This window comes from Chiloscyllium plagiosum, chromosome 29, assembly GCF_004010195.1.
Source record: "Chiloscyllium plagiosum isolate BGI_BamShark_2017 chromosome 29, ASM401019v2, whole genome shotgun sequence".
Lineage (NCBI taxonomy): Eukaryota > Metazoa > Chordata > Chondrichthyes > Orectolobiformes > Hemiscylliidae > Chiloscyllium > Chiloscyllium plagiosum.
Window position 1 is genome coordinate 38788280 of NC_057738.1, and position 24601 is coordinate 38812880.

Consider the following 24601-nt stretch of genomic DNA (forward strand, 5'->3'; position numbering starts at 1 on the left):
ACAGGCCCTTCGGCCCAACAAGTCCACACCGACCCTCCAAAGAGTAATCACCCAGACCCATTTCCCACCAACACTATGGGCAATTTAGCATGGCCAATTCGCCTGACCTGCATATCTTTGGACTGTGGGAGGAAACCAGAGCACCCGGAGGAAACTCATGTTTACTTCACCCTCATGCCTCTCTTGACCCCTCTACTGCAGCACTGCATGTCCAAGCATGTGGGCTGAAATTTCTTGCAGTTCAGTCGACTGAAGACTGATGGCGTTGTCTTCTCCCTCCCCCATTTCCCAGCAGCAACTTAATTCCTCTCTTGGCCAACTAACTGAGGCTAAATAAGATGGCCTGCAATCGCAATATGGGATCTGGCTCCAAAATCAGCAACATATGCCATCTGTCAGACTGCTTGCCTCCACCTCTTGAATGTCGTTTGATTCTGTCCAAATTCAGCTTCTGATACCCTCAACTGTGCCTTTGTTACCACTCTGCATTTATTATTTTAGTATTGTGTACACACTCCTGACCAGCTTCTCATAGATCACCAGAAGCTCAGAGTTTCAAAAATTCTGCTCATTCCTAACTTGTACCAAGTTTAATTTGTCCTCACCCTTGTGCTCAGTGACCTACACTGGCTTCTGGATTTTTTTAAAATTCAAATTTCCCTGTGGCTTCAGTCCTCTTTAACTTTAATTTCCAGCCCCAAAACTCTGATATCTCCGTTTGTCAAATTCAGATCTCCTGAGTATCTCTGATTTTAATATTTCCCCACCATTGGCAGGCACCTGCCAAACACTCTGAAATTCCCACCTTAAACTGCTCCACCTTCCTTCATAGCTCTCCTTGTTTACAATGTTCTTTAGTATTTACCTTGTTGACCAAACTTTTGGTTATTTACCTGTGTAGGTCCTTCTGTGGCTCACGTTTTGTTTTATAATGCTTCTGTGAAGCACCTTGGGAAGTTTTATTCCGTTAAAGGAGCTGTATAAATGTGAGATGTCACCAAAATAAAATTCTAGCTGCTTCATGCCAGAGAAACAGTAGTCTGCAAATCCTCAACACATGTAGGTTCACAATTTCCATTTGAGAGAAAGTGAGGGCTGCAGATGCTGGAGATCAGAGCTGAAAATGTGTTGCTGGGAAAAGTGCAGCAGGTCAGGCAGCATCCAAGGAGTAGGAGAATCGACGTTTTGGGCATAAGCCCTTCTTCAGGAAGAAGGACTTATGCCCGAAACGTCGATTCTCCTGTTCCTTGGATGCTGCCTGACCTGCTGCGCTTTTCCAGCAACACATTTTCAGCTACAATTTCCATTTCCTTGGTGCGTAACCAACTTTGTGCATGGAGAATTCTTCATAACCTGTACTACTTTCAAAATAAATGCAGCAAGTGTATAATAGGGGCAGGAGGCAAAGAATTAGTTTAAGAAAGGTATTGCGGTTCATAAGTATCATTATTTAATAACTGTGCACCATATCTTTCAGGAAATTAATGGTAATCCTTTGATATTTTGTTGTTCAGATGGAGCAAAACATTGCAAACCCCTAAACTTTCTAACCCTAACCCTAATCCTAACCTTTGATTAACTTCCTAAAAGCTCAAGCTGAGTTAAGAGTGGTTTAACATGGACATCCCGCCGATCGACAACTCAGTTTACCCCAACACACTTTCTTTCATCCAACTCTTTCCTTTTGGTGATGGAATTAGAGAATGTCTCCATCACTCTGAGTTTTAGCTTCTTCAAGATTTCTTCAGTATCAGAGTGTGGAGTTGAGGAAATCTTGGAAGAAAGTGAGGACTGCAGATGCTGGAGGTCAGAATCTAAAAGTGTGGCGCTGGAGAAGCACAGCAGGTCAGGCAGCATCCGTGGAGCAGGGCAATTGATGTTTCGGCCATAAGCCTTTCATCAGGAATGGAGTGGGGTGGGGGGGTTGTGGACAATGTGGAGAGAAGGGGCTGAGAGATAAATAGTGGGGTGGGAGGAAGGTAGCTGGGAAGACCCTCACCCTCACCCTCTGACATATCACTATCACACCCTACCAGCATCTACCTTTCCCACCCTCCTATTTATCTCTCATCCCCCTCAGTGGTGCTGGAAAAACACAGCTGGTCAGGCAGCATCTGAGGAGCAGGAGAGTCGACATTTCAGGCATAAGCTCTTCATCAGGAAAGCTTGTCATACAAACTCTGCAATGACACTGAAAATAAATGATTGTTATTTTAAAACACTCAAGAATTGTGTTTGACCTCAAGATTCATCCTGTTAGTTTTTCATTAACTCAGGGATCAGTAAGTAGAACTCGAGCTAAACACTGGTTAATGATTCAGCAGTTGATGGATTCATGAAATGGCTTTATATATAAAAAAATGGACATTTTGAAGGCATTCAGGTGTTTTTAAATGGAACACAAATTTGTGAATATGCTCTTATTGGATTGCCTGATGTAACAGTAGATTGAGCACACGAATTCTTGCAAACTAAAAATTCGGTATCACTTCAGTAAGTAATCAAGCAGCTAAGCAAGACTAAAGTTGGCAGGTTTTCCAATGATTATTCAGGCAATGCAACTTGTCTTCAGATTTTATTTCAATCACTTTATGTATGGCAGTTGGTGATCCATCACACACAGTTAGTGCTGTCAAACACCACAGGCACACTGTTCGTTTTTAATTGATTTGCAGGGCAATTCCTGGACTTAACCATTCAGAACATGTTCTCAGAAATTGGCACTCTTTTAACGGTTCATGAAAGTCATTATACTACATGCACAGTGCAGAGCTTAGGGGTTAAGAGACTCAGAATGCTAAGTAACTCTCTTGAATCAATTTATTGGCCAATATTAGTCTGGTCAAAAAGTGTGACACTGGAAAAGCACAGCTGGTCAGGCAGCATCTGAGGAGCAGGAGAGTCGACGTTTCAAGCATGAGATCTTTATCAGGAATGCTCATGCTCAAAGTCGACTCTCCTGCTCCTCGGATGCTGCCTGACCTGTACTTTTCCAGCACCACACTTTTTGACTCTGATCTCTAGCATCTGCAATCCTCACTTTCTCCAATGTTAGTCAGGTATCCGTTTCAACCACTATTGCCAATTTTTTTTTTCAGCAACCGTCTATATCACTTCAACAATCTCAGAGCAGCCTCACAGACGAGAAAGAGTCTTCACTCCTCAGTCTCAAATGACCATTCTTTTGAATTACAAACCAAAACCTTTAAAAATGAGTAACCTAGATCATCAACAGAATCTAAACCAGGAGACAAAGGCCGTTTCTTTCTATTTGGCATGGTATTAGTTAAGACTGGAAACTGCAGAAGGTCAATGAGCAATAGATATTTACACAACTACACCCGACACAGGAAATGTCTAATATGAAGAGGCATGAGATGTAGAGTTTTAAAGAGGAGCATTTTCAAATCCGATGTCTGTGTACATTTATCTTGTTTCCACCTCTTTAAGATTGGGTTAACCAATTCAAACAGAAATGCTCAGACAGTCCTGCCCAGCATTAAAACACCAAGATGTTATGGAAGACACGAACAGCATCAGCTGGAGGGCTGGTTCCTTTAATGTGGGGTTGGGAGGAATGCTGCCCTTCTTAGTGAGAATATTCAAGTCCAGGTGCAGGGATGTATTGCTGCAACTTGAAGGACCATAGCGAGACCACGTCTGGAGTTTTGAGTGCAGTGTTGGTTTCCTTATCTGAGGAAGGGTGTTCTGACAATGGAGGAAGGTACAGCAAAGATTTACCTGGGATGGCAGGACTGATGTAAAGAGAGATTATGGATTGGTTAGGATTATCTTCACTGGATTCAGAAGCATGAGGGGGGTTCTAATAGAAACCTGTAAAATTATAACAGGACAAGACTGAGTGAGTGCAGGATGAGTGATCGATGCCTGGGGTGGGGGGGGGGTCAGAGTCTAACGTAGGCCATTTCAGACTGAGGTGAGAGAATGGGGAGCCTGTGGAATTCTCTGCCACAGAGAGCGGTTGAGGCCAAAACATTGAATATTCTCAGGAAGGAGTTAGATCTAGTTCTTTGGACTAAAAGGATCATTGAAATATAGAATATAGGAGCAGGAATAGGCCATTTGGCCTTTCGGGTAACTGAAGAGTGTCATAGTCAACTAAGCTATCGATCAAGTGGGGATGTCTATGATACACACCTCAATTCAGATTAAGCTTTTACAAAGGTGTTCAGGTTGACATGAACCAGAGAAGAAAGCCAGTGTCTTATAAAGAGTCGTCAGAGGACAACGAAAAGGAGGTGATTTGTAAGAAATGTCTGCAACGTTTGATTTTTCCAATAGTAACATGCTCCTCAACTTTCTCAGATGGAACCCCAACTCTATTATGTCATGGACCCTTGATGTTTGTTTACAGAGAATAATGGAACCTGTATGTTTCCTGCCTTGAGATCAACCCACCAATATGCTCTCTGCTCCTGCCTCTGAACAGTCAGGCACTGCCTCAATCAGGGCTGTACCTTCAGAGAATTGTTCACTGTGTACGGGTATCACCCGCTATCCGAAAATGGTGCGTTCCTATGAAACCTTTTGTAAACTGAAATGGCTTAAAGCGAAGAAGCACCTACCATTAATTTCCATGGGAAAGATTTTTGAGCGCTTCCAGGGCCAAAGAATAATCTACCAAATCATACCAAATAACACACACAACCTAAAATAACACTAACATACAGTAAAATCAGGAATGATATGATAACTACACAGCTTTTGTGAATGATTTGGAGGTGCCGGTGTTGGGCTGGGGTGGACAAGGTTAAAAATCTCAACAACAGGTTATAGTCCAACAGGTTGATTTGGAAGCACTAGCTTTCGGAGCGCCACTCCTTCATGTGTTTATGGATTGTGATCTCCACAATCACCTGATGAAGGAGCAGCGTTCCAAAAGCTAGTGTTGGACTGTATCCTGATGTGTGATTTTATTCTTAACTTGTATGAAGTATAAATAATGTGTGTACAGTATAGTTTCACTCATCTGAATCGGGAAGACCGCGAGCACACTGGAAGGCGGAGTGGTGATGGTGGTGGCAATGGTATGTTAGGCTGAGTCGTTGGAGCTTGGGGTGGTGGGAGGTACAGGAGGCTGGGGCATTGGAGAGGGGACGGGGGGGGGGGGGGGGGGGGGGGCTCTATTAACAATGACAGCGAAGGTGCTTGGCGGTGACACTCTCGCTATGCGTGCTTTTTTTTTTGTAAAAGCGAAAATCTTTTTTTGGTTAACGAAAACAGGTGCTAATGTAGGTCTTTAGTAAAAGCAAATTGGTGTAAAGCGAGCGTTCGAAAAAGCGGGAGATACCTGTACCTGATCTCACTGGATGTTGGCGGGTATGGAGCGATTGCTTACTCTGCAATAACAGCTTGGAAACACCTTGTACTGGAGTGGTCTGCAGTGTCTGTACTGAGCAGAATTGTGGGTTCCTGTTTACTCATGTGAATGAGGTTTGCATATGATCCCAACAACATCTTGCCAATGAAAGTGGAGCAAATCTGAGCAACTTGTGGCCAGTGGGTTGTCATGATATGATTGAGCTTATGTTCAAATCCAACTTTAGGAGAGAAAATCTTACTAAAAATATTTGAGTCACTAGCCATATCTGCACTTAACATTCAATGCTGCTATTTCTTAGAAGGTGGGAAACACAAAGCAAGGAATCTGGGGAGTGGTTAAATCAAATTGTTTATATAGACATATTTAAAATGGAATTGGGGAAGGATTTAAGGAAGAAATGAATAGAGGGTTATGTTGATAGATTTTAATGAGGAACAAGGACGAAGGCTGAAATGGAACAGAAGCACTATTTGGGCCGAATGGCCTGTTTCAGTCCTGTAAATCTTTTGTAATTCTTAAGTGGAGGCATTACTAGCCCAAAAATGCCTGAAATGGAGGTAGTTCACTATAAGTAACGGCTTGAGGACAAAAGCGAGACAGCTGCACTGTCTCAAACCACTAGTTCAGCATCAACTGGAATATTGTGTCCAGTTCTGGGCACTGTTCTTTGGGACAGATTTGAAGGCTTTCGAGAGGGTGCAGTAAAGATTCACAAGAATGGTTCCAGGAATGAGAGGACTCTGTTACATGGATAGATTGAAGAAGCAGAGGCTGTCTACCTTTTACCAAATCTCCTCGTGAATTTTTATAGGTGTACAAAACCATGAGTCTACAGAGTGGATGAGAACAAACTATTTAAAGATGTTGAGTTTGTGTTTTGTCAGAGCTTTACCCATCCAGCCAACTGGGCAGTATTTCATCACACTTCTGACTTGTGTCTTGTCGGTGGTGGATAGGCTTTCGGGAGTCAGGAGGTGAGTTACCTCACTGCAGGATTCTAAACCTCTGACCTGCTCTTGGAGCCACTGGAGGGCAGTCACTGATGAAACAGCTGATACAGCCTAAGAAATTACCCTGAGAAACTCCTGCAGAGATGTCCTGGAGCTGAGATGACTGATTTCCAACAACCGCAACTTCTTATGTGTCATGACTCCAGCCAGCGGAATGTTTGTCCCCTGATTCCCATTGATTCCAGTTTTGCTAGGGAACCTTGATCCTACGTTCTGCCAAGTGCTGTCCCTCTCCCCTCCCCTCTGGAATTCTTTTGTCCATGTTTCAGCCAAGGCTGGAATGAGGTCAGGAGCTGAGTAGCCCCGGTGAAACCCAACCTGGGTGTCACTGAGCAGGTTATTGCTAAGTAGGTATTGCTTGATAGTGCTGTTGACGACACCTTACATCACCTTAATGATGATTAAGAATAGACTGGGGTGGTAGTAGGCTGGATTGGATTTGTCCTACTTTTCTGTATACGGAACATACCATGGCAATTTGTCTGGTAGATAAGTGTTGTAGCTGTACTGGAAGAGCTTAATTAGGAATGTGGCAAGTTCTAGAGCATAAGTCTTCAATACAGTTACTGGAATGTTGTCAGGGCCTGTAGCGTTTGCAATAACCAGTGCCTCCAACTGTTTCTTGAAATCATTTGGAGTGAATTCACATGGCTGAAGACTGACTTCTACGATGCTGGGGACCTCTGGAGGAGGCCAAGATGGCTATCTACTGGTATTTATTTCTTACAAGGAAAATATAATAGTATTATCTTTTTATCAGATTTTTGCCATTGTTATGTGCACATCTGTATGCTTTCTGATGTTGCCTACATTGTTGGGATGAAGTTCAGAGAGGGTTTCATCAGACATTTCACTGCACAAAAGGAATGATAAATTGCCTTGACAGGCTGCAGAACAGCATTTACACTTGTTCAGAGCCTGGAAAAAAAGCACAGTTTTATGCATTGTCAGAATGAGCGATGGAAAACAATTGCCTGCTTTTTAACTATCCATCATTCAAATATCCCAGCGTTTGTAGTTGAGGCATTCAGGAGATTATTAATGTAGGAAGCCTGAACTTTGATTGAGAAAAGCAGACTGAATTGAGAGGAAAAAAAAGACCTGAAACCCCTCCTCCCCAAGATTGAAAATAATTTTTGTCATGAAATACAAGTCAAGTCAAATGCAGTATTGTAACATGAAAATATATTGATTCGGAATACTTTGTCACGCGTGGGAGGTGTCCTATTTAATAAGATGTGCAGATTCCTGTGAAATATTTGAAGAGTTACAATTTTGCTACAAAGAATAAATTATGCAACCGTTCTCACCTCTGTTTAATTATATATTGTTAGGAATAGAGTCTTCCCCTATCAAGCAATTTAGCTAATTAAATAATTGAGTTAACCTGTGCCGTATCAGAGCACAAATAATCGCATTCTTGCACTGTTTTCAATATAGTGTTACCAAAAGGAAGTGACAGTGCAAATGTTGTTGCCCTGAAATAATTAAACTCTTCATTCATTTTATTCTCAGGGACTGTAGGATGGTGTCCAGAAAGTCTGATGTCTTTAACGAGGTAGTTCACACAATGGGTGCCCACAGCAATGTAGTCTTTCAACAACTTTATGTTCAAAAATAAATGTAACATACATTTGTAATGCACCGTGCATATTAAGTTGAAGGTAAAGTTGCCATAGTCGTCAAGTCATACAGCACAGAAACAGACCCTTCAGACTAACTCATCCATGCTGATCAGGTTTCCGAGACTAAACTAATTCCATTTGCCTTTGTTTGGTCCATATCTTCTAAGCCTTTTCTATTCATGTACCTGTCTACATGTGTTGTAAATGTTGTAACTACCAGAGTCTACCACTTTCTCTGGCAGTTCATTCCACGTATGAACCGCCCTCTGAGCAAATTGCTCCTCCAGGTCCCTTTTAAATCTTTCCCCACTAACCTTAAAATTATGCCCCCTCTGCTACCCTAGGGAAAAGACCTTATCTATGTCCATCATGATTTTATAAACCTATGTAAGATCACCCTTCAACCGCCTACGCTCCAGTGAAGAAAGTCCCAGCCTGTCCAGCCTTTCTTTATAACTCAAACCCTCCAGTTCTGGTTATAGCCATGTAAATCTTTACTGCACCCTTTCCTAATTTAGTAATATCCTTCTGTGATGACACTCTGTCTTTAAGAGGTGTAATTTGTCCTTTTCAATAAAGAAAAGTTGAGATAGGGCTGTCGAGCGATCTGCTTGAAGCCAGTAGAGTAAATAGCTTGTGAGGCCTTGAGGTTTTTTAAGAAAAAATTAACAATAGAAGCAGCCTGATTGGGTGGGCTCAAGCTCCCACAGAACCAGATTTGTTTTAGTTTTAGCTTTCTGCAGTTGCTGGATGTGGAAGCTCTTATTCTTCTCTCTCTCTGTTATGTTGAAAAGCTGGGGTTCACTTCCTGCTTCTAGAGTTGTATGTGAGACAATCTATTTTACTGAATTTGCCTTTGCAAAGGGTGTATTTATGGGATTTTACTATATTGGAACAGTTAATTAGTTGTAGTTAAGATATATACTACTTTGTTAAGCATTTTGATAGTTACAGTTATGTCAATTCTTTTTTGATTTTTATTTTCTGTATTTTAACTGTAGTGTATGTATAAAGTGTGTTTAGCTGAACATCAAATAATTTAATCAACTGAATTGCATCTGGATTGCAATGCCTTATACTTTCCTTTAAAATAAGAAAAAAGTTAGTGTCTAGGTTGTGTGCGTAATATAGATTTTCTGAGGCTTTGGTCTGTTTTATGACACTTACCATAGCAGGGCAACCAGAACTATACACAGTAATTCAAAGGTTCTGTACAACCGCAACATGATGTCCAGCTTCTATGCTCCGTACTCTTACTCGTGAAATCAAGTGTTCTAAGCACCACCTTAACTACCCTGTGTACTTGTGATGCAACTTTCAAGGAACTATGTACCTGAATCCCTAGGTCTCTGTTTGACATCACAGAGTTTCTCTTTTATTAGCAAGAGAGATGAATAGTGTTGGTTTAGCCTGAGGGCCACCACACCTCAGTTGAAGGGAGAGGTTGAGAAGGGGAGTTCTTCATAGTAACCTCAGCCAGAATGGGAATTGAACCCATGCTGTTGATGTCACTCTGCTGACTGAGCTAAGCAATGTTCTTGTGCATTTATTATGGATGTATGGAAACTCTTTTTAATTTCTCCCAATTTACATATATTGTTTTAACTTTTACTGGTGTTTCCCAAGATACATCTCTTCTCCATGGTTGTGTGGGATCCAGGATTTCAAACTTTTATCCTTTAGTGCAGGAAATACGGTGACTGATTACCTGGCCTATGGGCCTTTCAAGAGAGTACTTTTCCCACCATGCACATTATGGTGTCTCAGGTAACCACCTAATTCACCCCGCATTTCTCTCTCATAGTTTTGCTCCAACTTGGTTTCTCTTGTACAGGGAAAACAGAATCTGAACAGCCCAGGATGTGGACATTTTCATGGTAATGTTAAAAAGAAACTAGGCCACTCCGTAGATAAAAATTTACACAAAATTTTCACTTTGGCAGATTAGATCCATAAAACTATCCCCAACTTACCACTGTAACTCTCCACTGAATTCACCAGTTCCTGTCCATGCTTAAAGTAAGTTTGATTTGCCGTGCAGTAAAAATGAATGGAGAGATATCATGCAGATAAAGTGTAAATATCTGATATGGTGTATGCTGCTGTGTTTGTGTTGTACTGTTCTTTCCAGTTGTACTGTTGTTACCTCAGAAGTATGCCTACCTTTGCTCTAGCTCTTTACATTCTCCTCAGCTCTGCATATTCTTCATTGTAAATAATAATCTCGTTTGCCCTCTTGAAGGCCTTGATTGAACCCGCCTCCCCACACTCTTAGGAACAATTTATGATTTTACTCTGAAGTCAAACTATATTTCGCCAATGCCATACGTTCTAAGATTTTCTTCGATTTCTTTTGTTTTGTCAGTGTGTTGTAAAAGCCTGAGAGGAATGTATGTGAATTATAGTGTGCAATTTTGAGACTGTAATTATCAAATGCAAAAATCAATTCTAATCTTGTGAACCTCTTGCAGAATTGGCAAAGGTTTTCAGGGAGTTATGAAAAGGTGGGGATTTAAAGGCCAGCCTGCAACTCATGGACAGACGAAAACCCATAGAAGGCCGGGAGCATCAGGCCCTGGGGGTGTAAGTATCCTTTCTGTTAGTTATTGATGGAGCATTTTCAACATGACTAAACATCTTAGAACAGACTGAATCATCATTATTCATCTACTCCAACAATTCAAAGCCTTAAGCTCTTCCATACTGTTAGCACAGGAGCTGAAACAGTTTGTTCTGATATATAAGCAAATTAATGCAGATGCTGGAATCTGCACTGAAAACAAATGCTGGAGATCTCAGCAGGTCAGACAGCATCCATGGAGAGAGAGCAAACTAATGTTTCGAGTCTAGATGACACTTCAGAGCTGACGTGAAGTGTAGATGGGGCAACGTTTATGCTATAGTTGGGGGGGCGGGGTGTAGTGCGCTAGTGGAGAGAAGATGTTGATAACTCAAATTAAGTGATCGGAATGTGGCTATCAGCATCTTTTCTCCAGCACCCTACACCCCACTACCACCACCATCCAAACTATAGCATAAATACTGCCTCCCTCTACACTTCAACTCTGATGATGAGTCATCTAGACTTGTATGATTAGCTTGCTTTCCATGGATGTTGTCTGATCCACTGTGATCACCAGTGTTTATTGTTATGATGTTTGGTTTCATTGGGTCATCTTGGTTTCCAGGTTCAATGCAATTTTTCTGGTCAGCAATAACGACAGTGGCATTTGAAAACACAATTTCAGAAATTGCAACTCATTGCATATTAAAAATGAGTAAATAACTAATTTGAGTGTTTACTTCAAAATGAATCGATAAAATTGAATGTGGTTTATTGGCTTGAATTCAGGTGTCCCCATCACATTTCACAGTTTCATCAAGTTTTTGTATTTTTATTCTCAAACTTTAATCTGTTTTCTTAAATGTGAAATGAATTTTTTGTAACCATAATTTGGGATATTGAGCTTTTTTTAACTAACTGTGTGGAATGTTGGAATACCATGTGATTATTTTATACCAATATATCTAAATAATATAATGATTTAACCACTGGTTTAATGAGTTGAGTACAGTCTTTATACTAAAATATCCTAAATGCAAGTCACAATACATGCAAAGTAATGTGAAGTCTGAAAGCTAAAACTGCTCATGTGATTGTGTTATGACACAGAAACATTCAATCGAACCAAATCACCCTTCCTACCTTTATACTTACAAAAATAAACAAAAAAGAAAATTATTTAAAACCTTTAAAGATCCTCATTGTTAAACCTGGGGGTTCAGGACCAGACTTTAGAATAACCAATCCAAAACTGAGAAGGATCAATTCTAGACACAGAATTTGTAGCTTAAACAAAAGTCTAGCATTTTATTAATAATAAAATAACTTTAGCAGAGCAAAATTAAACAAGAGTAATCTAATTAATGTCTATGATTTAAACCCAATAATTTTTGTTTGCCACCCAATTCACACAAGAGACAGACAGACGAACAAACACAGTTGAGGGATAAATAAGAGGAAATAACAAAGCAGGCCTGTTTACTAAGTGGTTTGCATGATGCATTGTTCCACATGTAGGATTGTTATTTGATAAAGTTTCAAATGCATTGATCAGGGCCATCTTTACAGCTCACTCAGAGAAGGTCAGTGATACTGATGACTTAGTTTCTATTCTCTGAACTTCCAATCACTGACAATGGGAGGTTAGGCAGGGACCTGTCAAGTCTTCATACTGTAGTATCAACAGCCAGACTCTTCACAGCAAACTCAATCCAAAACCCATTTCAGACTCTGGCCTGTCAGAGTGACCATCTCTCCACAAAGTCCCTGTTACCATTCAGTATCTGCCATTTGAGTTGAGCTGAAGGTCTCTCCCAGACTTGCTGGAACCAGTTTCCAGATACTGGCCTCGTTTGTGGCCAAGTATCTATTATCTGTTGAACTATACTGTTCTTCGCTGGTGTTGAAGAGCCTGTGGAAGCTTTTGATCAGGAACCAACCTGCAATTAACTTCCAGCCCTGGCCTCACAAACCCATTCCAGCACAAGCCAATGCCTACGGTCCAAAGGTCATTTTCAGTTCACAGTTCCTAATCAAGGTAGATAAAGAATAAAATAAAAATAATGAAACATTAGTAAGGGTTCTAACAGTAGGTACCATATCTTACACATTCAATGTTCACTTCCTTCGCCACTGGGCACATTGACAGCACCATCGAAAATCCATAGCCTTTACCATCTAAAGGGTCAAGAGCAGTAGGTGCATAGAGACATCACCATCTACTTATTCCCTTTCAAGTTACACACAATCCTAACTTGGAACAATATCACTGTTCCCTCATTGTAACTGGGGCAAAATCCCAGGACTCCCTTCCGAAAGACCGATCAGTGTGTGGTCGTTCAAGAAGACAGCTCACCAAACCTTCTCTTGGGCAATACAGAATGGGCAATAATTGCTAGCTTAGTTAGTGATGTCTACGTTCTGCGAACAATGTTTTAAAAACTGGATAACTTAGTGTTCAAATGTTGAATTTTATCCATTTGTGTCACGAGGAATTTCTTGTCATTGTGAATACAGGACCCTGCCAGAGTTTTTCCTGGGAAGAAAATGCCTGGAAAAATGGGGAACGTCTATAGAACAGCATTTGGATTAAAGGTTAGATTTGTTAAGCATGCCTTATGTGATTTAACCTGGGGTCAGAATCGGGTATGGGGAAGAAAATTACTATATTTCCTTCACTTTTTGCCAGAATTGGGTTGTCTAATGCATATGTGATATTTGACTGAAACAGTGTAGTGGGCTTTCTTCAAGGAACAAAAGTTTGGTTTCTGACATCTTGTTTTACAGCTGGCGGTAAAGTAAAAGTAAAATTGCTGTAGATCTGAAAGACTATAGGGCTGCTCTCTCATTAGAGAGAGAGAGAGAGAGAGAGAGATGGTTTAACCTGGAGATAACTACGTCTCGTGAGGCAAGAAGGAACGACCATCATGGTAACTTCAGCTAGTGCGGGATTTCAACTGTTGTGTTAGCATCGTTCTGCATTGCAAACTAGCCAAACAGTCAACTCAGTTGGGAAAATTCTGTAGCATTGAATTCTGTAAATTATGTTGTAGGTGCAGGACGGATAATTTGTCTCTGCTGTAAGTTCAGATAATATGTGATGTATTTTGGTTAATAGTAATTTTTGGCTTACTAATTACTAGTAGTTTTGCTCTTGTGTATTTTGATGGTTAGATACATATGTATTGCATCTCTATATATTTCAGTGTTAATTATTCTGCAAATCAGTTATTTGTCTATGGAGGACTTTAGGACACCATGAAGTTGATTGGTGCTATATAAATGCAAATTCTTTATACTGAGTAGATCCCAGTTAATGCCTGACCTTCTTGCTAAATGAAAAAAGCCCAAGTCATTTTGATGAGCTCAGATTGGATGTTAATGGAGTGGGGGATGGTGTGCATTTCATTTTTAAATCATTAAATGAGGGTTTTAAGAAGAGCTTGAAAGGAGGTAGACCGTGGGCAGGCAAGCAAGTGGTAGAAGGATAATCATGTGTCAGAAACATAAGATTATTTTATTCTCTTTTTGATCCACATACTGACAGGTATTCTTTCCTGTCAGTGTACAGTCTTGGAGAATTTGCCATTGTACCTTTTCACAGGGTGTGTTTTTTGCACAGCTATATGGTATTTCTGCTGTAAATTTGTTTATTAGAAACATATTTATACATTTATAGGTCTGGAGAGTGAATACAAAAGAGAATATCCTTTATGTTCATGGATCAGTCCCAGGACACAAAAACTGCCTTGTGAAGGTAAGATTGCAAACTACAATTTATTTCAGTCCTGAGCTGGCACTGGTTGTGCTGCATCAATTTATTGGAGCAGTGGGATTGCAAATGAAGCAACTGTCTTATGGATGAAATTTGTTCAAAACTTTTTTCAATAGAAATCAGGTCTGCAATTTTTCTCTATGATCCTCTTCATTTATCCACCTGAATCCCAATTTCACTGAATAGGTTTTATTAAAATCCTTCCTGAAGTAAGGAGGGTAAGTTATAAATCTCACCAAGAAGCCTTTCTGAAGAAGGGCTTAAAGTGGAGAGAATGCTAATGAAACATCAAATCTTATCATTGTTACAATTCCAGCTATAAGCTGCATTAATGTGAGACTATTCGTGTTTGACTCCAACTGATTTATAACCAAACTATCTCCAGCCTCTCTTCCCATTTCTTATTCTCACTTTCAGCGTCTTCCAAGATTCATCTTTGGTCACAGAAATTGCTGGAAAAGCTCAGCAGGTCTGGCAGCATCTGAGGAGAGAAATCAGAGTTAATGTTTCTCTCCACAGATGCTGCCAGACCTCCTGAGTTTTTCCAGCAATTTCTGTTTTTGTTTCTGATTTCCAGCATCCGCAGTTTCAATTTTCCTTCCTTCTTTGGTCCCTCAACCTCAGAATCTGGAACTGCAATCCATGGCCCTTTACTTTGAGTTCCTAAATTACAATGTACAATGTTTGGTTGTTTTAAAATGACCATTGGGTTTAGGATAGAAATTTAGAAACTAGGAGTAGGCCATTCAGCCCGTCAGTCCTGCATTGCCATTTTCCATGATCTAGGCTGATCGTCCAGTTCAGTCCACTATATCTTAATCCCTTTAGTACTAAGAAGTGCCTCTAAATCCTTCTTGAAATCATGCTTTTTTTTTTACTTCAACTGAATTCTGTGACAATTCCACAGGTTCCCCACTGTCCAGGTGAAGAAATATCCCCTCATCCTCAGTCCTGAATGGCTAACCCCATATCCTTAGATTGTGAAGCCTGGTTCTGCACTCCCTGGGGGGATCCCAGCAATCATAGTGAATGTACTTGCTAAATAAATGCTCATCCCTGACACCATCAGTTCAGAATCCTGAAAACAAAAGCATTATAGACCTTTTGTGCTCCATCAGCCGTCACGTCCAGTTAATAACACCCCTCGATTGCCATAGCCGCCAGCAATACAGACCACATGCTGAAGGGTGGGATCAGACGGGGGCTCATTCTTTCGTGAGCCCAAGCACAGTGGATGAAATGGATTCTTTGTGTCTATGATCCTATGCATAAAAATCTGAACCTTAGTGGTTTAACCTGTGCCTCCTGAACAAACTAATACAAAGACAGTGTTAAATAGAGAAAATAAAGTATAGCATCAAATAATTAAATTTGATGTTTAAATTTGCACACTTAGATATGCCTCTCCCTCACCATTTGAATATAGGAAAAGGGTTTGTCCTTAATGGTTGAGAGGTTTTACTGCATGTAAAGCCATTTAACAATGCAGCAGTTTCTCATCTGCAACGCTAGTTTAGTTACCAGCAGAGTGGAATTTAATTGGTTTAATTGGCTATGGAAATGTAAGATACACAGCACATTGCCATTTATTGCTAACAGTAAGGTGGCTGCACCTGAATCTCTGCCCAGCAGTTCCTATATAAAAAAATCAAATGTGGTGAGCATTGCTTTGGTCACTGAGAGATATCCATCCTGGAATTGTCATCAAACAGTGCTTTGTTTCAATCCGGAATCTCCGGCTAACTGCTCTGACAGATTTATTCTTAATTATTTTAGCTAAAGTCAGCTTGCTGTGCTGCTGCCTTTCCATGCAATTGCTGCTGACTAGCTTCAATGACTTTGTGAGCGTCTTTGTTTTCTTGCTCACAAGTCCCCAAGACAGATTGAAGAACTTGAGTCATAAAGAGGAATTGATGTGGAATCTACTTGATTGTGACAGCTGCTGCTTTTAGGAAATAACGGCTGGCAGCCAAAGATCACCTGGTTTAAAAGCATGTCCTGTTCAAAGGGAATTGAAAATCACTAAAATCTGCTGAGCTATATGGATCTTGCAGCTGTGCCTGTGTGTGTTCAAAAGCATCATGTAGCTCATAAATAAGCAAATTTATACAGGTTATTAAATTATTATGCATAATGCTTAACGCTATTTGATGCAGAGGCCTTGACAGTGCTCTGGTTGTAGGTTGGGCCACCCATTAGTTACAAAAGACTGATCCATAACAAGCTGTGAAAAGTCAAGCTGGAACATTTTGCTCAGATTGAGATTTGCTCCCCCCGCCACCTCAAGTCAGTCTATGCTATTAGAAAATTTTGTTTGGGTGAATTATCAGCGTCGCAAAGGTTACAACATACACACTGTTAAAGCTGATCACTATGTATAATACGTTTATGTATGAAAAATACCAGCAGTCACACTTATATGAGCAGATAGGGATTGAACCCAGGACTCTGGGTCTGGCGATAGGGATGGTACCACCACCAGCAGAGCCCCAAATATTTTTAATCACCCTAACGCGGTGGCTCAGCAGTTCGCACTGCTGCTTCACAGCACCAGGAAAAAAGTGAGGACTTTAGATGCTGGAGGTCAGAGTGGAAAAAGCACAATCAGTCAGATTATCCTGCTCCTCGGATGCTGCCTGACCTGCTGTGCTTTTCCAGTTCCACACTTTTCGACTCAGTGACAGGGATCAGGGTTTGATTCCAGCCTCAGGCAACTGTCTGTGTGGAGCTTGCACATTCTCCCCGTGTCTATGTGGATTTCCTCTGGGTGCTCCGGTTTCCTCTTGGGTGTGCAGGTTAGCTGGATTGGCCATACTACATTGCCCATAGTGTTCAGGGATGTACAAGGTAGGTGGATTAGCCTTGAGGAAATGCAGGGTTACAGGGATAGCATGGGGTTTTAAATCTGGGTTGCCCTTCAGAGTGTTGCTGTGGACTTGATGGACCCAACAGCCTGTTTCCACACTGTAGGGACACTTGCGTTATGACACTCCTCTGGACAAGATAGGATTTGAACCTGGCTCTTGTCGCCTAGAGGTAAGGACACTACCACTGCCATTTGTTTTTTATTACTCTGGAGCAGATGGGACTTGAAAATGGGCATCCTGGCTCGCTTCCACTACACCAGAAGAGCCTTCTGTTGCCTTAATTTTAACTCTATTGATCTGGAAGAGGTGAAAATGGTCAGGCTGACAAAGCAGTCACTGATTTTATTGGCTACATTTACAACTTAATATTTGTGATAAATTCACATCTACCTCGTGTGGAAAATTCTGCAATATAGAGTTCTTCACGGTAGCTCTGTGGATGTTCTCAGCCTTCAGATCATTAAACTTGGGGTATTTTCTCTGCTTTTGCCTTTTTCTTTTAATCATCCTATCTTCCAATCTATATCCCCAACTGAGAATAACTCTCAGATGTCCATTTTGTAAATCTCTGAATACTAATGAAAAGCACTGTTTGGAAGTACTGGGGGATATGCCGATGTGACCGGACTTCTGAATTAACTACCCTCCCTGTGTTTGTCCCTGCAAATCTCTTCCCAGTGTGATCGATCTGACCAGTAAATCTGTGTGGAGATTTGCACTGGAAGTCTGGACTCTTTGGAGCATAGTATTTCTGGAAGTTTCAGATAGACTACCTTGAGGAGACAGGTTGAATGTCCTCATTCAGCAGTGGGTGTGTGCAACAGGATGTTTTTATTTCTTTTCATTAAGCTGTGACCGTCACTGCTAAGGCCAGCATTTGTTACCCATTTGTAATGACCTTTGAACCGCATGAATTGCGCAGGCCATTTCAGAGACCAGTTAAGAATCAACCACATTGGTGTAAGTCTGGAGCCCAGAACTAGGCTAGACCAGGGAAGGACGGCAGATTTGCTTCCCTGAAGGACATCAGTGATCCAGATAGTTTTTTTTAATATAATATTTGACAATAGTTACGCAATTGTCATCAGGCTAACCTTTAATCCCAGATTTTCATTGACTAATATTTCAATCGATGATGGGGTTTGAAACAATGTGCCCAGAATATTGGCCTAGCCAGACAAAGTAAGAACAGGAGATTTCATGAAGAGCGTTAATGAACTAGATGTTTCTTTTGAGGCAACAATTGATGATGGCTTTGTGGCTGTCATAACTGACATTTTACTAATTGGCTTGAGATTCCACCAGCTCCAGTGGTGGGATTTGAACCCACACTCCCAGAATATGTGCCTGGGTCTCTAGGTTACTAACATCAGTGACATTATCACCACAATATTCACTCCCTATCTCGCCTCCTTAGTGTGGAAGCTAATATAATGAGATAAAAATCTAGGGGCCTCTTTATATTCAGATTCAGTAAAACACCTCTGGCTAACAGACCAATTTGAAATGGCATGGTGGTTTGCACTGCTACCTCACAGTACCAAGGACCTGGGTTCAATTCCAGCCTCGAGCGACTGTCTGAGTGAAGTTTGCATGTTTTCTCCCTGTCTGATTGGATTTCCTCAGGATGCTCTGATTTCCTCCTCCAGTCAAATGATGTACAGGTTAGGTGGATTGGCCATGGTAAATTGCCCATAGTGTTCAGGGATGTGCAGGTTAGGTGGGTCAGCCATAAGAAATGCAAGGTTACAAAGATAGGGTAGTGAGGTGGATCAGGGTGGGATGTCTTTGGAGGGCCGGTGTTGACTCGATCGGCTGAATGGCCTGCCTCCCCACTGTAGGGATTCTACTCTATGAATGCAACTGTAGTCACGTTGTTCCAATTTCTGTTTTTCCTGGTGCGTTTAATTCAGACAGTGATGAGTGAGCTCCAGTAAATATTGAAGAATTACAATGCTGGTGGGATCCTGATTTGTTTTTGGATTAGTTGTACTGATCTGAAAATGATCATATTTAACAAAGTGATTTTCTAAAGCAAAGATCAACAGTGTGAGATTGCCCATCAGCTACAGCCAGTTATCATACTTTCTAATCCATGCCCAATCCATCTAACCTGCACATCATTTAACTGGAGGGGGAAACCAGAGCATCCTGAGGAAATCCAATCAGACATGAAGAGAATGTGACCTGTAACTTATTATTATTCTGATTAATGATAATAACTTTCGAAGGTGAAATGGAAGGTAAAGTTGCCCAAGGCATGTCATCAAATAACAGCATTGATCATCCAGGAGCTATGTTCAGATTAAGTTCCTAGATTTGATTGAGGTATTCAAAATCACAAGGGGTCTGGGCAGTGTAAACCGGGATAGCTGTTTACATTAGTGGAAGGGTTGAGGATCAGGTAGCACAGATTGAAAGCAATTGTCAAAAAAAAAGCAACACACAGGAAACATTTCCTCCTCGGCAAGTAATTTGGGTTTGAGATACAATTCCTGAGAATGTGGGGAAGGCAGGTCCACTTGAGGCTTTGCAAAGGGATTTGATTATCTAAAAAAGGCGGGGGTATGCAGGGTTATAAAGAAAAGCAAGGGAGTGGCCCTCAGTAAGTTGTTCCTGGAGAGAGGCAGCATGGACAATGCAGGCCACTGTTTGAAAAACACACTATCTGTTTTTCTAATGACACGTTCAATCTCCAGTGATGTCTTGTACAAAATTGCAAAATGTTCTTTCTATCCTAATATCATTTATCCAAAAAGTTCCTTAGCTTGATTAATTAGATTTTTGAGTCAGTAATTAATTTGTCCCACCAGTCTTCACCATCCATTCCTCCAAACATGAACAGATGCTTCTCAGAGATGCCATCTGCTTAACAAAAAGTCATTATTTGTGGGCTTCTGGGTGAATAGCACAAGACAAAGAAAAGGAAGTATGGTGGTGATTGCTATTCTCACTGAGAACGATGTGCTCACTGCTTCCCTGGCCCCCCAGACCAGTTACTGTCCCCTGCCCCACACTCCTGGCTCGACATTACATGCCCTGTCAGTCCATATTGGTAATGAATTCCTGATATATATTTTCTTAACAAGTACATAAATGGTGTGAATCAGCACTTTGTGCTGAGTGAATTTAACGTTCCATAAGGTGGCCTGTAGTTCAGTTGGCTGGACAGTCAGTTTGTGATACAGTGACACCAACACTGTGGATTCGATTCCTACACCAGCCATGCTCACCGTGAAGATTCCGCCTTCTCAACCTCTCCCCTAGCCTGAGGTATGGTGACCCTCCTGTTACACCACCACAAGTCGTCTGTCTGTAATGAGAAAGCAGCCGTATGGTCCAGTCAGACTCTGACTTTTACCTTTAATGTCCTATTTAACATTTCTCCATTATTACAATAATCCTACACAGAGTCATTCTTGTCTAGTTTGCTAATCTGAACATTGGGCATTGTTTAAAATATTAGGAAAGATTTGTAAGTTATGGCTAAAAATGAGGATAATTGGAGAAGACAGTGACATTGCGGTTATGTCACTGGTTTAGTAATCTAAGGGATCAGGGCAATGCTTTTGGTGGGACTGGTTCAAATCTCACCACTGTAGCTGGGATTTAAATTTTGAGCAATAAATCTGAAACCAAATGCTAGTGTGAATACTGGCAGCTGCTACCACGGTCACTGACTGCTGTAGAAACCTGGATCACCAATATCCTCATGGGAAGGGAAATCTGCCATCCCTCCCTGGTCTGACTTGCACATGATTCCAGACCCTCAGCACTGTGGTTGTCTCTTAACTCCCCTCAGAACTGACCAAGTGAACCACACAGTACAAAGGCAAGTAGGAAAGAGAAATAAATACTTGGCTTGTGGATGACACTCATTGAGTTATAGTCATACAGCATGGAGACAGTCCCTTTGACCCAATTTGTCCATGCCGATCAGGTTTCCTAAACTGAACTCGGCCCATTTGCCTGCATTTGGCCCATGTCCCTCTAAATGTTCCTTATCCTATCCTGTCCAAATGCCTTTAAATGTTGTAATTGTACTCACCTCTGCCACTCCCTCTGGCTGCTTGTTCCATAAATGTACCACCCTCTGTGGGAAAAGTTGCCTATGAGGGGCATGGATAGGGTAAATAGGCGAAGTCTTTTCCTGGGGTCGGGGAGTCCAGAACTAGAGGGCATAGGTTTAGGGTGAGGGGGAAAGATATAAAAGAGACCTAAGGGGCAACTTTTTCACACAGGTTGGTACGTGTATGGAATGAGCTGCCAGAGGAAGTGGTGGAGACTGGTACAATTGCAACATTTAAGAGGCATTTGGATAGATATATGAATAGGAAAGGTTTGGAGGAATATGGGCTGGGTGCTGGCAGGTGGGACTAGATTGGGTTGGGATATCTGGTCGGCATGGACGGGTTGGACCGAAGGGTCTGTTTCCATGCTATACATCTCTCTGACGCTAAGTCCTCTTTGAATATTTCCCCACTTATTTTAAATCCTGTGCCCTCTCCTTTTGGACTCTCCTATTCTGGGAAAAAGACTTTGGCCATCCACCTTATCTATGCCCATCATGATTGTACAAACCTCACCAAGGTCGCCCTTTAGCCTCCCACACTCCAGAATAAGAAGTCCCAACCTCTCTTTTATAACTTGCATCCCATGAAGTAATAAAGAAAGGCCAAAACAAAATTAGAATTTCCCACTGAGAGCCAGTTACTGTTGCCAAATATTAACCAACCTCCAAAATTAGAAAACCACTTTACGTTTGGTGGCTCAGCTTTCTCTACTGCTCTGATTTTGTTCTTGCATGCATGTCAAACCAAAAAGTGGTTTGTGGTTTATTAATAAGAGATGAAATGTAAATCTGCACAGTGTAGATTGATCATTTGGAACATTTGGGCGGTACAGTGGTTAGCACTGCTGCCTCACAGCGCCAGAGACCCGGGTTCAATTCCTGCCTCAGGCGACTGACTGTGTGGAGTTTACACATTCTCCCCGTGTCTGCGTGGGTTTCCTCTGGGTGCTCCGGTTTCCTCCCACAGTCCAAAAATGTGCAGGTTAGGTGAATTGGCCATGCTAAATTGCCTGTAGTGTTAGGTGCAGGGGTAAATGTAGGGGAATGGATCTGGGTGGGTGCGCTTCGGCGGGTCGGTGTGGACTTGTTGGGCCGAAGGGCCTGTTTCCACACTGTAAGTAATCTAATCTAATCTAATCTAATATGGTGCAGTTGGATGCTTAAGACTTGAGATTGAAATGTGTAAACTTGGGACACAGGCACCTAGAGACCATAAGATGTAGGAGCAGAAGGGATAATTCAGCTCACGAGGTACCTCTCCATTCAGTGAGATGGCTGATCTGGTAACTACTTTCTTGCTGTTTCCTCATCCTGCTCGATTTCCTTGCTGATTGAAAATAAAAAGCGGTGATTGATGGACAGAATTATGGAAAAAGACAAAAGAAATTGAACAACCGGAAGCAATATAATAAGGAAGATGCAAGAAATACAAGCTATTGAATGAATTAACGATCTGATTTTGTTAGGATTACTGCCAGTTAAATCTGGGGAGGTATACATGCAATGATGACCCTAATGAAAATCGTGCAAACTGGTCTGCAGCCCTGACAATAAATGCATCTTGGCAGCAAACTGTGGATGAAATGAACTCTCACTGATTAGTTGTTGCTGAAGCTTAATTCTGATTGTGAGTTGGTGAGGTGTAGATGAGATACCAGGAGCTGAAAACTGACATTTTAGGAATTCTTGTAAGCAAGACTTTGAAAAATCTTTCAAAGTTGAGACCATATACATTGCATGACTCGATAAGTCCTCTGGCCTGTTATGCTTACATGAATTTACTTATTCTGGCTGTGTGCACATTGCCCCCTGTATCTTCCTGTGCTTGAAGTGATTATTGTTTAAGAACATAAGAGAAACAGGAGTAGGCCATTCAGCCCATCGAGCCTGCTCTGCCATTCAACAGTGTCATGATCAGCTGATCCGACGTTGCGCACATCCACTTTCCTGCCCTTTCCCTATGACCCTTGATCCCCGACTGATGGAGAATCTATCAATCTTCGCCTTCAATATACATAAGGAGAATGGAATCTTTAAAGCTGTTGTTTATCTCTTCAACACCCTCCGGTACATTTACAAAAAGGAAGTCTAATTATTTAATGTATGTGTTAAGTCCTACTTGACATATTTACAATACCTTGCTGTGGACCAACAATGTTTAGGAGTGTTTTACAGACTGAATCAATGTCTAATGCCTGGCATTCCCTATAAACAGAACTCTCACCTTAAGCTGACTCCCAGGTCCTTTTGTTACATCAATAAACTTCTTTCCATCAGAAATTCCGAAGTGGCAATGTTTGCTGATTGCACAATGTTAACATTATTTGTCGTTTCTCAATACAGAAGCCACCAGTGTCCATGTGCAGAAAGATCTGGCTAACATCCTGGCTTGGGCTGATAAACAGCAAGGAACGTTCGCACCATACAAGTGTCAGGCAGTGTCCATCTCTGATAAAATGTTTAACCGTTGCCCTTTTGGCTTTCAATGTCGCTATCGTTGCTGAACACCCCACCCCCATTATCAACATTCTGGTGCATTGCCCATTGACCATTAACTCCACATAAATATCATTTGTTACACAGAACCACTGGCAATACTCCACACATCTGAGACATCAACACTTATTAAGCACCAAACAAAATGTCTATTTCCAAAGTTCATTTATACAGATGTACAGCACTGAAATAAACCCTTTGGTCCAACTCGCCCATGCTGACCAGATATCCTAACCTAATCTCGTCCCATTTGCCAGCATTTGACCCAAACCTTCTGAACCCTTCCTATTCATAAACCCATCCAGGTGCCTTTTAAATGTTGTATTTTTACCAGCCTCCACCACTACTTCTGGCAACTCACTCCATACATGCACCACCCTCTGTGTGAAAAGTTGCCCCCTAGGTCCCTTTCAGATCTTTCCCCTCTCACCCTAAACCTATGCCCTTTTGCTTTAGAATCCCCCACCCCAGGGAAAAGACCTTGTCTATTTACCCTACCTATGCTCCTCATGGTTTTATGAAGCTTATTGAATACATGTTTGAGAGACTAGAAAAAGGGAGACAATTTAAAAGTCAAGACTCTCCCATTCAAGGCAGCTGAGAAATCTTCTCAGAGGGTCAAGAGTAGCCCTTTTGGTGGAGGTAGAGTCATTGACTACTTTGAAAGCAGACTTTGATTCCCTGGTCAGTCAGGGATGTAAGGGTCTTGAGGGTAGGCAGGAAAATGGAGTTGAAGGTACATTCAGATCAGGCGTGGTGTTTTCAAATGGTACTGCACACACTCAAGGGGCTGAATGGCCTGCTTTCTCTTCTAATTACCTTTTTAAAAATTTATTCCTGGGATGAGGG

General features: G+C 41.5%; 1 protein-coding gene and 1 long non-coding RNA gene across 2 annotated transcripts in view; one reads left to right on the top strand and one right to left on the bottom strand.

The window, feature by feature from the left end:
• mrpl3 (mitochondrial ribosomal protein L3) overlaps window positions 1-24601 on the top strand; it is a 52004-nt gene that overhangs the window by 23886 nt on the left and 3517 nt on the right. Inside the window, exons 6-8 of the mRNA XM_043719591.1 lie at window positions 10451-10562; window positions 13060-13137; window positions 14222-14299. Coding sequence (XP_043575526.1) covers window positions 10451-10562; window positions 13060-13137; window positions 14222-14299 — 268 coding nt within the window. The remainder of the gene's footprint in view (window positions 1-10450; window positions 10563-13059; window positions 13138-14221; window positions 14300-24601) is intronic.
• On the bottom strand, window positions 18869-23557 carry LOC122564540. The gene is made up of 3 exons (XR_006315936.1): window positions 23481-23557; window positions 22512-22583; window positions 18869-20497 (listed from the first exon to the last, which is right to left on the bottom strand). It is a non-coding gene; the product is annotated as an uncharacterized LOC122564540 (long non-coding RNA).